Raw genomic sequence first — 16,170 nt, 5'->3', positions numbered from 1 at the left:
TCTTGTTAGCCGCGGCTTCTACCTCACGTTAGCCACAAGCTTCCGTTCATGCTTAAATTATAGCACAAGGGCCTCGCACGCAGTATGACCACGTGTGGTGTAATTGCGGCGTCGGTCTTGACATATGTCTGCAGGAAATGGCAGCTGCAGTGCCCGGATGGGTGCCCTAGACAAGTGTGATTTTATCTCTACATGTGCTTATGTGTATATACAGTTACAAAAATGGTATATATGAACTTATATTTTCAGCACGGGACTAAAACAGCACGATGAGAGCAATATTGCAAAAACTTTTTAGCGAGTTATCATCATAAGTTTATTGAGGTTTCATGCTATCCGCATGCTGCTTGTGTACACGGGCTCTTCATGTCGAGCACGCGCTCATATCACAACCTTCTTCTGTACTCCTTGGCACGTGGCGCTGACATTGCCGCGCAAATAGGCGCGCATCCTGCGTGTCCTCTCATGACCCCGCACATGTGACGCACTGGGACGCTTGCACTGGGAGCGCCAGTCGTCGCACTCCACGTCGAACAGAGCGACGGCCAGGTTCAGCCGCCGGTACTCGTACGACAGTGAACACATCTGCGAGGCCCGTTCCAAGCACCGAATACGAGTGTTTACAACAGAGCGCAGACATTGTGGGTTCTACGTGCGGATGTTGTGATATAGTACCTGAGAGCGCTTTTCAATTTTTCTTCATGATTTAATGGCGTGCGCGCATTCGCCTAAGTGGATAGGTAGCGAAACGCCACGTGATCTCGGATGCTTTTGTTTCGTGATACTGGTTGTCTCAGCCGCTACCAAAACTCTGCCAACGGCGCAACGCTACGCCAAAATGTCCGTCCTGCCTCAAAATTTTCTTAGTTGCGTAAACTCGAGCAAGAAATGGATACCACCAGCAGTTTGCGTCATTAGTCTTTTCAAGCGCGCAGGCCCTAGCAATAAACCATGGTTTAGAATATATATTCATTAGGTCAGGGCATCGTGAGACGCGATCGATCTCATAATGTAACAACGCCGTGCGCTAGTCGGTCCGCTGATCGCAGTGCATGCCTATACGCGGGACGACGCAACATCAAGCCAAAAATGCGTTGCCGGCTTCGCGGAAAACAAGCTTCCTAGTCGGCAAACGTGACTGTGGCATTTTATACTTGGCGCAGAAGACTGAGGCGCAAAAACATATCCTGAAGCAGGAAGAGCAGAAGAGAAGAACAGCGCCTTCTGCTCTTCCTGCTTCACGATATGTTTTTTGCGCCTCAGTCTTCTGCACCAAGTATGCACCAACTAGCACAAAAACAAGTCCTTGGGACATGTTAGCATAGAGCTGGAAGCGCAGGTTGCGTTTTCGCACGCGAACCGAGTCGCATGCTGCGAATGCCGGCGTTGCTATCGCGAACACCTTGGTGCCATAGCAACGGCACATAAAACAATTTGCTGTCAGAGTATAGCGTCAGTTCCGTCGTCCCAGTAATAGAACGCGTCTTGTAAGAGAGCCCAGAAGAGTTGCCCTGAACGTAACCCCACAGTGAAAATAAAAATAGATAAAAATAAGGGGGGAGGGGGGTGGGCGTGGCGGTGTTTAAAAATTTCATGGCCTTGTTCAAACCCGTCCAGATTCTGCACGGGTTAGATTCGGCACTGCAGAACGCTGCTTAAGCCATCTTCGCCACAGTACACGTGTGCCGTGCGAAAAAGCGTATTTTGATTTGGAAGGAGCTTTCAGCACTAGTCGCGGGACACGGCACACTTTATGTTGTTACTCACGCGCATATAGGCGTGCGCACGAGGGGGCAGGGGGGGTGGGCGTCCGCTTTAGTGACCTAAGAAAGGAGGCACAAAATCTGCCCCATGAATTGACTAAATAAGGATGGGGGGCGCAAAGTCTGTCCCATAAATTGACGTATCAGGGAGGGGGGCACTGTGATCAACCTTCGTCCCCCCTGAAGGGGAATCTTGCACAAGCCTATGCTCGTGCGTGTGTACGCTGCATAATTGTGAGTACCAGTAAGATTGGTGACGTCCCCAAAAAATACTGGCAATCACTTGGGGCAATGTAGGACGTTTTTGCCCTCCTTCTGCGCCAGTTTGTGTCCTACCCTTACTCCTCAGTTTCACGAATCCCCTGAATTTTAAGTTCGCCAGCTTGGCAGATCCGCGTTTGAATTCCCCGAGTATGTCAAATGATTTGACAGACGTGGCAAATGCTTATGTGAACTTTATCATTGTTCGCGTAGTAAGGTGGTTCAAAATACTATTTCTATTGAATTAACAGCACTCACGTTTACTCTGAGCGCTTTACGGATGTTGAATTGCTTATACATACTTTTCGAAATGTAAGGCTTCCTTTTATATTACTCCAAGCTTGGTCTTTCGTGATAAAAAAGGATGTTTTTTTTTCTCCTGTAACCAGCTCCAACTGTCCATTTCAGTGCTCCGAAAGTAATATTTTGCTGCTGAAAAAATTGCTCAAAATTTTAATTCAGCTGTTTCACCCCGGATAACCACTTTTTTCTCATCTGTAGATGGCACAAATAAAAATTCAATACGTAGCAATTATTCTTCAATTAGTGTTTTTACATATTACTATTAGATATCCATTCATTTTTCTTTCATCAATAGATAACATAAGTAAAATATCCAATACGTAGCAAATATTCTCCAATGAGTGTTTTCGAACATACTGCTATTAAAAATCGCATTTCCCGCAGCTAGCACAGTGAAAATAGAACGAATTCTGACGTGAAAATTAGCTCTCTTGCCTATGCTGATCCGCATCTGTCGGATAGCTCTTTAAAAATAAAGTTGCGAGCGTGGCCTCCGTGAGCAGTTCCGGCAGCGCGGCGAGCAAAGGTGCGTAGCCGGAGCTAATCGCGGAAGCCACGTTATAAGTACGCCAAGTCGCGTGCATGCACTCACCTTCCACTGCATCGTGTCAGCGGTGTCGTACGTGGCCATCAGACTGGGAACTTGCCACGAGAACGCCGTGTGCTGCGTATTGTCGATATTCTCGTTCGCGAAGAAGTCCGGCTTCTCGCTGCATACCTGAAAAAGTGAGCCGAGTGCCAATTTTCACGTACAGACGCAGTCAGAATGTAACTTCTCTGACATATGGAGCCTCCTCTGTACAGTAAATGGACATTAGAAGTAATTATATAGTCATCTGTAATGTACATGACATGGGACCAGCATTACTAATTACATCATATGAGTTCGCTTGGACAGTGGCTAGAAGAAAATTGTATTTGATTGTATTAAGTAACAATATTATCGAAGACAACATGCGTCGCTGGGAGAGACGGCCTGTACGAAATTTGTTTTACATGCCGATATAAAGAGTGTCGTGATAACAAGCATGCAAAGCACCATGAAATGAACAGCATTCTTTCAGGTCGCATGAAAGAAAAAGCCAAGATGAATGTCAAATTCAGTAACTTTGATTTTGTTTATTTATTCATTTTTATTTATTCATTTGAAATACCTGCAGCGCGCGAACGCATTATTGCAGAGGGGGGATACACAGCGTAACATGTACGTGCCTACATAAAAAGAACAACTATTTAGAAACAAAAAAACATGAAACCGTTAATAACAAAAATGTAGCTATGAGTGTATCGGTATATCCCTGAATGATGCCTCATTAATCTGATGGCTTTTCCGAGAAAAACCGTTTCAGGAGCGCACATCATCCTACTGTGCAGATTGCGGCGTGTCTCAGTTATCAGTAATCTTTATGCTAAGCTCTATCCTTGGACTGATTTTTCTTAAACCTAATATTTACTTTTCGGTTCTTCAGGAATCAAAACGAAAACTTATCTGTACCACATTTGTTATAGAGCGCAGACCTGTATACACATGGTGCTGCTGTTAGCTAGTCAATCTCCTTCGCAGCATTGCCACAGCTGTGTTTTATCCCATAGTCGATGCTGTGGATGACAGGAAGGACTTCACGAAGGGCGATAACGAATTTCTATACAATAAAAGTAATTGAAACCTGTCTTGCTTGCTTTTTCAGAAACTGAATCTATTTCACAGTTACGGTCGCTTACGTTTTCTATTAGGATTGCACGACTCGGTCTGCATTGTTCGGTAATATACTCGGCATTGTTGTGTGTGCATACTTTTATTTGCAAATAGGTGCCATTGCTACGGGCAATGGCAATCTTTAAGGAAGCTGTCTACGCTACTAGAGTGTTTGAAGGTCCAGACCCCCCCCCCCCCCCCCCTGCGTGCGCTGTAGTTTTTTTTTAATTTTGCATGTGTATATGTATCACGGACACGGAAAGACGAGCACTAACATAAATAACATAAATAAGATGCAGCAGTCGAAAAGCTCAAACTGCCACCGTTATACACGACCAGGATTTTTAGTCATATCTACGTAGCGCCATCTCTCGTCGGCAACAGCGGTGGCCTGCTGTAACTGAATGGAAAAGAGGTAAAGAAGAAAGTATCTCACGAAATAGCTAGTTACCAAAAGGCAGTAACTATTGTGACGGGGCCGCTCAACGCAGCACTATCGTTAAAGTGACGGGGCCCGTCAGCGTATAGTGAAATCGTAACAGTGAGGGGACCCGTCACCGTAGTGTAATGGTAAAAATTAAGAGGCCCGTTGCCGTAAATTTGTAGTTGTTTTAGACGCCACCGTCTAACTGTTTTGATGGCGTTGTGGGTTGACGTGCGTGCGGGAAGTGGTAGTTTGGGAAGCGGTCGTGCCGCGGGTCATCAGTTCGAAGTCCCGTTTTGTTGTTTTTCCTTTTATTTTTAAGATAATCCGTCAAGATTGACGTTACTGCTCTGAAATCGTCGTAATTTTGCTTTTATTTGCAAGAAAATCATGTAGCTGTTTCTGCTGGTGCCCTACCGCGTTGACTTTTCTAGGCGTGCTGGGTTTGTTGTTGGTGTGCGACTTCAGTTTTGGGTTCGTTGTTGGTGTGCGACTTCAGTTTGAATCGTGCTGACAAGTTTTTTTCTTTCTTTTCTGCTTTCTATATTGTTCCGAGTAATGTTGCCTATTTTAAAGAGAGAATCGCACAGGGCAACATTCGACAATGGAGCGATGGGAGGAGCTGCTGGCCAGCGAGAACCTGGGCGATCAATTGAGCCGAGGTTCTCGCTGACGAACCTTGGCTCGCCGAGCGGAAGCCCCCGCAGAGCCCTGGTTCGAGCTCCCCCAACGTGAAATCCACTGCAACACTGCAAGAGCAGCGAGTTTTACCACCGCCATCAAAGGCGCGTGCACCTACACTACCGCATCGAGGCAATTAATACAGCCGTAATGACGTAATTATGAGGTGACACATTTTAACAACGCGGCCTACGGTGACGGGCCCCAACATATTGTTGCTGTTTGTGCTTTTACTGAAGTGATTGGAGAAGTATTTATTCTTTTTTCTTCTTTACTGCTGCGCGAGGTGATTGTGTTCAAGCTCCATACAGCTAACTTCTCTCAGCGTAGGATACATCGACGCTGCTAGACGCACGTTCATTCTTGCGTATTTGTTTCATCGACTCAGTCACACCTTGTGGTTTACCAAAGCTCTCGGCCTCATCAGCCAGCGCTTGCAAATTAAAGCGACCAGACGACCGGTCACAACCACGCCTTCGGCGCGTTCGCATTTCAATCGCAGAGAACGATACGGAACATGTTTCGCTCCAGCAGTACAAGCATCATCTCAGAATGGGAAGACAGCTACAGAGAGCACACCACTGTGCGAGTATATATCCATCGCACCGCAGATAAACAAATACGAACTTGGTCGGATTGGCTAAATAATAAAAATTTAGAGCTTCATACTTTAAACACGTATTTTCAACAATGAACATTGTGTTACATTATGTTCTGAGTAAAAACGAGTGCTAAGACATTGTCAGCTCGAATGTTTATCTACGTTTGCATAGCAATAGCGCACGTTCACGGGACGAAAACGATGTGCATATATCCCCTTGTTTAAAGGAGTCGATTTGATCGCATGAAGTCTGTGTGTGCGATTTCAGACGAAGTAGGCCCGAAGTCAGAGCCACATGCATCGTAGTCGTATGTATTGTGGTTTTGGGACGTAATAAAACATTCTGTCCTACTACACATGCAGCCCTCAAGGTTGGAACACATTCTATGTTGACCTGCACAAGATTCGGCATCAACCCATGCATCCACATTATACAGAGACACGAAAAACACGTGAAACGAATTGATTTTGGAACTTCACAATATGTGTACTGGAGCTATGGTATGAATGCAAAGGGACAGATACCCTGCTGAGGGTTCGATGAGATAATAAAGTCAATTCGCACGCATATACAACGGAATCTGCTCGCCCATCGCAGTATCAATTGGAAATCATCGGTGATGGGTCTTCATTTCACGTTGGACGTAAAAGAAGGTTGATCCCCGATGAACAAGCACCATTATCATTTAAAAACAAGTAACAATACTTGAAACAATACTGGGAACACACACACATAAAGAAAAACGTGATTCGAACCAAAGTCGGACGCGAACAGCACGGTGCCCACATGCACGGCAGGGTTGTCCGACAACCGGCACAACTAGCTACACAATTTTCTTTGCAAGAAAGCAACACTATGACTCCTTCATAGAAGTAACACGAATTTCGAAGCATTACCTAAAAATTAACACGAGAACAAACGGCAACTCGAACTGATGACCTGTGGCCCGATCGCTTCCCAACTGCGCTTCAACCCACTACATGAACAGAACAGCTATACGGTGGCGTCTAAACCGACTACAAATTTACCGCAATCGACCTCCTCATTTTTACCATTACACTGCGGTGACGGGCTCCGTCACCGTATTGCTTTATGGTGAAGAAGCCCGTCGCTATAGCCGTATCGCTATTATGACGGGCCTTCTCACTGTTACGATTTCACTACGCTGACGGGCCCCGTTACCGTAATCACGATTACACAATGCTAACAGCCCCCTTCACTAACAATAGTACTACGCTGACGGGCCCCCTCACTGTAACGATAGTATACTGCGTTGACGGGCCGCGTCACCATCGACACTGCCAAAAAGTACTGTTTGGCTCCGCGAGGCTTGGTGCCGCTTTGTCACTAGACGAAGTTCAGCAAATGTTTAGTAGTTTCACTTCGTCATTTTACTTTCCTAAGCTCACCGATTCAAATCAGCTCACAGTGTTCACAATGGATCATTCTTTTGAATGAAACAAACGAAACACAACAATAAACAGAGCCAAAGTGTGCCCGAAACCGGCAAGCAAGAAGACTAGGCTAATTCGTGTACTACCCATCATTCATACGGTGGCCGAATGATATATTTCGCTTTAGTTCATTTCAGGAAACTCTATGGGTGCAGAAGAATCGAACGACACAGAAGAAGCGAGACGGTGTGCCACTCACGGTTCCGGCGGGCAATACTGCCATGGCGTCCCTGACGCAGTTGACGCCGACGAGGAACTCCTTCCTGGGCTTGTACCAGCGCATGCACAGCGAGAACGACACGGCCAGGGACGTCCGCTGCACCCAGGCGAACGCCCTCACGTAGGCCACCGCGTTGGCCTGCCACAAATGAAACGAATCAATCGTCACAGACATTGTCCTGTTATCACCGTAGAAATTACTTTCAACGGATTTTTCGAGTGAAGAAAAATGATCGCTTTTGTTTATGCTTTTAAACCATTTTCGCAAGCATTCCGGAGTTTACGACATTTTCTGGCCTATCAGCACAGTTTCAGCAATGTTGCATTTCATGTCTTCCTAAACGCATGCAAATAGTTTCGTGGTCTAATGAAGTCTGAGCGTATAAAGGTATTATAATATTATTAGTCTGACAGAAACCTCTCACACAATAGTGACCTAGTTTAGGGAGGCTGGCATACGCTTGGATTAAACGCTTCATTCACTTTTAATGCACAGAAGACGGAACTTCAGCGCAGCAAGGAGCTAGTCATGACGGCATCAGGTGTCATCATCAGTTTCGTCTTACCATTCCCATAACGGGGTCGTTGTTTTCAACCTCGTACGGCGCCGGACCATTGGTCTTACAGCTGTCCTGGTCACGCTCGGTGATGTGAGTTCTGGCTATGAGGGCACTGATTGAAAAAGACCTATCACGGAATGCCAACAGAAGGAAAGAAACGAAAGAACGAATTATTTCCATTCTCTGTACATCATGACTACCAAGAAGGTCAAATGAGAACGCAAGCAAGTGCATCAGATAGAAATGATTTCAATCATGATATTGAAATCATTTCCACATGAATGAAATGTTGAATTTCAACTTGAGGTGCCGTGTTGCGGTTTTTCGTAAAAAATAAATGTCATCTGAATTCAGCTTACGTAGTGTGGTGCTAGGATACACAAGGCTTTTGCCTAGGCAATCGAAATAGTGACGGTATTGCCAGCGACGCTTTTCTGGGATCGACGGGATGTTTATGGGACAGCTAGGTCGTAAGTTCTGAGTGAATGAGAAACACAGGACACCCACACCTAAACACACCGCATAGGCCCAGTGTCATACTCTAAACGAGCGCAGTCCTGTCGCTCTTACCTTTTTTGTGATTTATTTTAGTACGTAACTTAGCAAAACAACTCTATGAAAGTTATGTTTTTCTCTGAAATTAACCGGAAATCACTGACCACTATGGCTGCTGTCCTTCTTTCGCGGCATCGCAGAGAGCTTCGCGCAGTGACCGTTCCTATTAACGTTCTCGATGCACCCAACTGCATGCTTTTAAACACCGATTGTCGTGATTTCCAATGCCTGCGCATGACGTAAAGAAGGCGTTAAGGCGTGCCTTCTTCTGCGTTGTAAATAGATTTAAATCGCCTAATCTGACCGAACACTGGCTCGCTCCATGCTTCACAGATGGGGCCACACATGATTTGTTCCTAGACGAGAGCGTCGAAACAAATTCCGCATGCTGCTTTGCTGCGTGGCCTTTTGAACATGAAATTGAGCATAGCTTCAAGTGTTCTTAGTAAGGACAGAGACATAGCATACCGGACGTTCGTCTGAAGTGCCTTGAAGAGCTTGTCGTTGGTGGGCATCCACAGCTGGACGCCCAGAATGACGTAGGCATCGGGCAGCGCTTCCGTCATGTGTTCGGTCGACACCTCCCGGCGAATTGTCTCCTGGATCTTCGCGAACAGCTGAAGAGACGTGGCTAAGTGAGAATACACAGTGAAAGGGGGAAAGGGGCAGAATACGTAAGACGTGAACCACATTAGGTTATAATAGAAGCTAAGCACATCGGTACGTGATAGCATTTCTACCACATTGTTCACGCTTACTTTTAGTACGGTGAAAACTTGTCCGACCGTTTTGACAGCTGTCGTGCCATTGGGCTCAATTTCCAGGTCAAGGACTGCATAGTGGTAGATGTTGTGGTCGAGCCAGTAAGTTTTCATCCTATTGTGGGCTTTCTGTTGGTTGAGATCGTTTTTAACCTGAAGCAGTTTCCTGAAAAAAAAATCTATGCATTACCATTTACATGTTTGTTATGAAAAATTGATGACACTACGTGAGTAGCAGCAGAAACTAACTGAACAACAACGAAATATTAGGTCTGAGAGCTTCTTTATAAGATCTGTAAGCGAAATTAATTAGAAATTATACTTATGCACACATTTTGAAATTTTCGCGTTGAATTGACATATACGAATGATGTCTAGTTAAGCAGAGACGTTGAAGCAATTTGAAATATCTGCACGCTGAAAAGTTGTGGAAACCAACAGCTTGACAGAGGCGTCAATCAGGGAGGGGTAGAGGGATAGGAGAAGCAACCCACTGGGCCACATATGAATTAGCCACCGTAATTAACAGCTGCATTTTGCTCAGACAAGTTTACTGCTACAAATCAACACGCCGCTATTGAAAAAAAAAACGTCCACCATAGAAATGGTGGATTCCATCATCAACCATTTGATGGATTATGGAGCTGGAAACATTGGTGGCACACGGTGTATGGTGGCATAAGGTGGTTGAAGGAGTTCCGGCAACGCTGGAGCGCGAAACGTCGTCAGAACCACCGTGAAGAGCTGCAAAAATATTGAAAAGAATAATTGCATAGAACTACACCACGAGAATTTGAACGTGCAACCTTCCGATTTTTTAGCTGAACACGCTAACAACTGCGCCATGCCGACTTTTTTTTGTTGCCGGTTTTCCATGTGTTACAAATATGGATATAGGTCGCTATGAACAATAATATACACAACAGAAGCGATGACAAGACAGTCATGGAACTATTAGTGATTACAGTGCTAAAATTTTTTCAGGTTCACCAGGGGTTCAACCCTGGAGAGCCATTCCAAAACAAAGTCTTGATGTTTGAACATATCAATGTATTGAGCAATGCTTTCGCGGAGAACCACGCGTTCAGGACGCCTGTCAGGGTCGCAGTAGGTAGGTAGGTAATAAACTTTATTAAGGATCCAACGAAGAATTACTGGCCCGGGCTAGGCCTCCAGGAGCTGTCGTCCGCGGAGCATCGTGCAATGTCCTCGGTGATATCCCTGGCTCGCTGGACCGCCCAGATTTGGTCCTCTGCACATGGGCTGAAAAGGGCGGCTCGCCACCGCTCAGCCAGTCATCCTGGGGTACACTCACGCTCGTTCGAGTAGTGGCGGCGAACACCGCACTCACACTCCCAAAGTACACGCGATATGTCGTCTGTCTCGTACTCGCACCATGGACATCCGGGTGACGGGTGGAGCGAAGGACACAGTCTATGCAAGCGTCAGGGATTCTCAAATATGTCGGTCTGCAGACGCTTAGGACACAGTCTATGCAAGCGTCAGGGATTCTCAAATATGTCGGTCTGCAGACGCTTCATATCAGGCGCCTGATATCTTTCTAGCTGCATGTTGGATGGTCGGTAACGTCGTGGCGTTTTTCTATAATGGTTTAGGATCTCGTGGAAAGTAACCATGATGTCCTGTAAGGCCTCGGGGTCTGTTATCGTCGTCGCAGAGGTATTACGTCCTCCGACCTCGAGTGACTCGCCATCGTCGATGTGTCACACACCAGCGGCCCTTTTGTCTGCGTCGCGGCAGGTTAGCAGTCTCGCGACGAAGTGGGCGCACTCGTAGTTCGACGGGAGGTCAGATCTTTTGTCGCCGCCAAGCTCTCCCATGTGCGCGGGGAACCACTCCAGATACTTGGCAGCAATCGCGCCAGACTTGAAATCTTCGGCTCAGGCATTTAGCCATGTGCGCCGCCTCGACAGAGACCCATCCCTTTGTAAAGTTTCGGACTGCCATCTTGGCGTCACTCACGATAAGTATCCTCGTTTCCACTATGAATTATTGCGAGGGCTATGGCGATTTCTTCTGCCGCCTCAGACGATAGGAGCCTCGCAGATCCCCTCACCAGAGTTCGTTCCCCCGTGTCGACCACCGCCATGGAGAAGGAAGGTGTTGATTGGCGTCGTTGTTGCTCTCGTTCGTTCTGCTGTTGGCCTCGGTCGGGCCGGGGAGGACACCCTATCGGCTGCCGTGCTCTTTGAGGATCGCCTCCGCTCTGCATCTGCGCTTTTCGGCATCGCGAGCACTGGGTGCAGGTTTCCGCACATATTCTCTCTGAGTATAGCATTCTTCACCGCTGGCAATCGCACGTCCTTCAGTCCCCGCATTCCATGGTAACGAATCTCGAGGGAGTTGAGGATGATTCTTCCGGTCTTGGTGCTCGACAGTCTTTCGATCTGCGCAATCCTCTGAGCCTCGATGATTTCGGCGAGCGTGTTGTGCACGCCCTGCTCAAAGAGCCTGCAGTTGGCAGTGTAGCGAGGTACGCCTAATGCAGTTTTGTAAGCCCTGTGGATGATCGTGTCCAGCTTGTTGCCTTCACTTGCACTCCAATCGACGTAAACTTCAACGTACGTGATGTGGCTTGAAGCATACGTCTGTATTAGTCTCACTGCACTGTGCCTTTTCATTCCTTTCCTCTTGTTCGTGATTCTTCGTAACAGGTTCGATGCGGCTGTTACTTTCTTCTGCAGCCGGGTCACCAGCTTGGAATTGGCACAGTTTTCTTCCAGCCAGAGGCTGAGGACTCGTACCTTGGACACTGTGAGTATGCGGACTCCTTCTTTTGTCATCGCACACACGCCCGTCTGACGAACCTCGGCAACGTCCAGGTTTCCGATGTCTGTAGAGCAGGATATCCGACTTGTTCGGAGCGCAAGCGAGCCGCGTGCCTGCGAGGTGCTTTTCAACTTCCCTTACTGCTTGCTGCAGCCTATCTTGCATACTCCCAGAACTCATGCTCTCTGTGGTCCATATTGTAATGTCGTTCGTGTAGATTGTATGGTTGATGCATTTGATCGCGGTGAGCCACTCCGGATGGCCGATCATAACGAGGTTGAACAGCATTGGGGAGAGCACGGAGCCTTGCGGCGTCCCGGCACCTACCATATCGACCGTCTTTGGTGGTAACCCGTCGATCTTGATTCGCGCTTCTTGCCCGTCGAGGAAGCTGCCGACATATCGGTGGAATCTCTCCCCTAGGTTTAGCTGACTGATCTTCTCCAGTACGGCCGTGTGCCTCACAGTGTCGAAAGTACTTTTGAGATCGAGCCCGAGTATGGCGCGAAGGTGCGTGCTCGGTGCTTCAACAAGTTGTTCTTTAATCTGTAGCCTTGAGTCCTGTGTGGAGAGTCCTTTACGGAACAAGATGATGTGTGTGCCAAACGCTTTTGCCTTTCGAGGAGCGTCACCACCCTATTGAGGCAGGCGTGCTTCATCACCTTGCTGACGCACGACGTGAGAGAGATCGGCCTCATGTTCTTGACTACCAATGGCTTGCGCGGTTTGAGTATAAGCACCACGTCCGCGATTTTACATTCGCGCGTAACCAGACCTGTCCCCCAGCACTCATTGACATACTCGCATTAGTTCACAATGGCGTTGTCATCCAGGTTCCTGAGGATCTTGTTGGTGACCTGAGGATCTTGTTGTTGGTCAATAGCTGAAGAACCGCCCTGATCTGATGCACAGAAAAGTCCGCGTGAAGCTCTTCGTTAGGTGCGCCAGTATATTCGAGGTTATCTAGGCCCTCGGGGCGAGTGAGGTGCTTCCGCACGACCTCGTCCGTGAGGGCCTCTGCATCATCCTGGTATTTGTGCCACAACTTGGCCACCTCTGTCCGAACTGCCGTCCTGGTACTGGTGGGGTCTAGCAGGCGCTTCAAAATCTTCCAGGTGCGTCCCGCGCTCATATTTCCATCCATAGTATTGCAAATCTCTTCCCGTTCCTGCTCGCATAAGCGGGGACAGTGTGTCTCGATTTAGTGGTCGACTTCGGTGATCTTTCCCGCAGCTTGTTATTAAACTTCTGCTTGCTTACTCTGTGCTTCATCAATTTTTGGGCTAAGACAAGGTGCGCCAGACGGCTGTTCACTCTGGTTGGGTTGGGGGCTTGAGTTCTCTTGCTACCCGGACCTCCCTCTTCCTACCAGTCCGTCCATTCGATTTCTTTCGCGGCTTTCTGCACGTCTGATAGGATTTTCTTGCACCATGACTCCTTATCCTTGATGGGGTATTCCTTTTCGTTGTCCCCGTTTTCGCGAAATCTGTCCCAATCAACGATCTTGACTTTGCGATTTGCGCTTTGTTCTGCCTTCTTGCCAGTTGAGGATTTGATAATCGCGTCCTAGTTCTTCAAACGTATTTTCCCAGCTCACCACGTCCGTGTTAACGCACATCGAGAGGTCCGAGGTCGTGTTGCGGCACACACCCTGCCGGCCGATTCTGGTGTGCAACATTGGCTCGCTCAGCAAGGTGAGGCCAAGGTCGTCCACTAGTTCGGCCAGCCTCCTCCCTTTGGGCGAGGCGTTGCCGTATCTTCAGTGCATGGGCGGGGCGTTAGGCTCCACAAATCAACAGAGGTTCGGAGGCGGCTTTTGCCATTGCTTCGCGGAAGAGGCAGTCAAAGTTGTGAGCGAGACTTTTCTTCGAGAGGATGCTGTAAACATTGAGGACGAACAGCCCAGCTGTTATGCCCTTGCTTGGTATGATTTCTTTTAGAGCGTTATCGATGTCGCTCACCACGTCCAGCTCGTGTTCAACAAACGCTATTCCCATTCTTACAAAGATGCATATCGTGACGCTCCGCCCCGTGCTCTCGGAGAAGGGACAGTGCGTGACGTACGCCGGAAGCTTGGCGTGGTCATAATGTTCTTGTAAGGCAATCATGCCTGGGAGTTTCTTTTTAGAAAGTGTTTTCATGTACTGCGTCAGCGTAGCTTTTTTGTTTTTGAAGCCCCTCCAGTTCCATTGTCAGACGATGAGTCTTCTGTAGTGCACGCGAGGCGTAGCCATGGTCATCCGAGGGTGTTGGAGGAGCTCGACTGATATGCGTGCATCCCTTCCGCTCCAGGGCGGATGACATTGACTTCATTGCTTCTTTTGACGATTGTCGGAACGCTAGTGACGGCAGGCGGGGCATCGACCCTTTCCGGCGCCTGCAGCTGCTCCTTCCTTCGTTCTAGGTCTTCTGTTTGCTGGTTCATAGCCAGAAGTTGAGTGTTTACGTTTGCGTGTTGCGCATTCTGTTCGCAGTCGTACTCGTTCAGCCTCGTGAGAAGCATTTCAAACATGCGGTCCGTCTTATTCGCCAACTTGTAGATCATTTGCTCATGCACTTCTACTTTCTTAGCATTTGACCGGGGTCTCTTCGATTCTTGCGTGTTTTAGGAGCGAAGCTCCTTAAGGCGTGGGCTGTGCGTCCCCTGTATGTAGCCACCTCTCGTTCAGTTCTAAGTATTACGCTAGCCAACGCCCGATCTAAAGGGTACAGCCATATCCATCCGTCCATCCGTCCATCCGTCCGTCAGTCAATCCATCCATCCATCCATCCATCCATCCATCCATCCATCCATCCATCCATCCATCCATCCATCCATCCATCCATCCATCCATCCATCCATCCATCCGTCCATCCGTCCGTCCGTCCGTCCGTCCGTCCGTCCATCCATCCATCCATCCGTCCATCCATCCATCCGTCCGTCCGTCCGTCCATCCATCCGTCCATCCGTCCGTCCGTCCGTCCGTCCGTCCGTCCGTCCGTCCGTCCATCCATCCGTCCATCCATCCGTCCATCCGTCCGTCCGTCCGTCCAAAAGATGCAAGATGTTATAAACTAGACGGTGGTACGTGTAGTTGATTATGAAAGATGCGAGGTGTTATAAAATAGGAATGATGCCACATATGGCACGTGTCATCGTTTGATATAGTGCGGCGACGTACGCTAGGGGGAGCGTTGCAATAAAATCGAGTGGGCAAAATGTACGGAGGATTCATGGTTTACCAGGTTTACCTCCGGAGCTTCGCCCACTCATCATCATTCACTTCGTGGATATGGCGGCATTTTTTTTCTGCGTCATCCGCTTGCGCGCCACTCTGATTTTTGAGTTTGGACCCAACTGTCAGTCCATCTACGTCGAGCATGTCAATCTCCTCTTCCGCCACCACACTGGTGTGATCCATGAGCCTACGATGGGTGGGGGCTCCTCCAGCGTGCCCCGCCATGCGCTTGAGGAGTTCGTTTAACATTTTTTGCAACTCATCGATCTTCTTCGCCGATTTCGCGCTTTGCTTTCTCGCCCTACTCAGTTCGTCCCTTAGTTTCCTGTTCTCTTTTTCTAACTTCTTTAACCGCACCCCGATTGGCGAGTTCAAGGTCTTCCCTAAGTCGTCGGGGAGTGAGTTCCCTTCCGGACTCCTGCTTTATGGAGCTGCCAGGCGTGACCAAGTAACATTGCATGATTCATTCGGCTTTCCGTCAGATGGAGGCTGCCCGTTGCCCGACGAACAACTGGGCTCGCTACTAAAGTTTCATCCAGTACGGCTTCGGCTGCGGCTTTTGCTTCTACTGCGAGGCCTCTTTTTTACCGCTGATGAGGAGGAGTGGGGGGCAAGGGCTCTGTTGCGTTGTCGGGAGGCGGACCTTGATCTAGAACGGCCTCTCCTTGGGTGACATTCCGATGGGTTATGCTGCGAGAGGGACGGGTACTGGTCCCCCGCGCCATCTTTGGGAGTGAGTGCGCCCTCCTTCCCATACTCCCGTCCATCCCTGCTTTTTGCGAGTCATCTCCTTGCCTTCACCACGTACGGAACCATGTACTTTGCTTTACATGCGTGATCGGCTGTAGGGTGGGCATCCCCGCAGGTTTTGCACCTTGGCGAG

General features: G+C 48.3%; 1 protein-coding gene across 1 annotated transcript in view; it reads right to left on the bottom strand.

Annotated features, from left to right (window-relative positions):
- LOC142803870 (uncharacterized) overlaps positions 1–16,170 on the bottom strand; it is a 28,340-nt gene continuing 12,170 nt past the window's right edge. The window contains exons 2-7 of the mRNA XM_075890131.1: positions 9,277–9,445; positions 8,987–9,135; positions 7,970–8,090; positions 7,384–7,542; positions 2,920–3,045; positions 1–585 (exon numbers count right to left, since the gene is read on the bottom strand). Of these exons, the coding sequence (XP_075746246.1) occupies positions 382–585; positions 2,920–3,045; positions 7,384–7,542; positions 7,970–8,090; positions 8,987–9,135; positions 9,277–9,393 (876 nt within the window). The 5' untranslated portion in view covers positions 9,394–9,445 and the 3' untranslated portion in view covers positions 1–381. The remainder of the gene's footprint in view (positions 586–2,919; positions 3,046–7,383; positions 7,543–7,969; positions 8,091–8,986; positions 9,136–9,276; positions 9,446–16,170) is intronic.

The sequence above is a fragment of the Rhipicephalus microplus genome, chromosome 3, assembly GCF_043290135.1.
Source record: "Rhipicephalus microplus isolate Deutch F79 chromosome 3, USDA_Rmic, whole genome shotgun sequence".
Taxonomy (NCBI): domain Eukaryota; kingdom Metazoa; phylum Arthropoda; class Arachnida; order Ixodida; family Ixodidae; genus Rhipicephalus; species Rhipicephalus microplus.
This window is presented reverse-complemented; position numbering and strand designations above follow the sequence as displayed.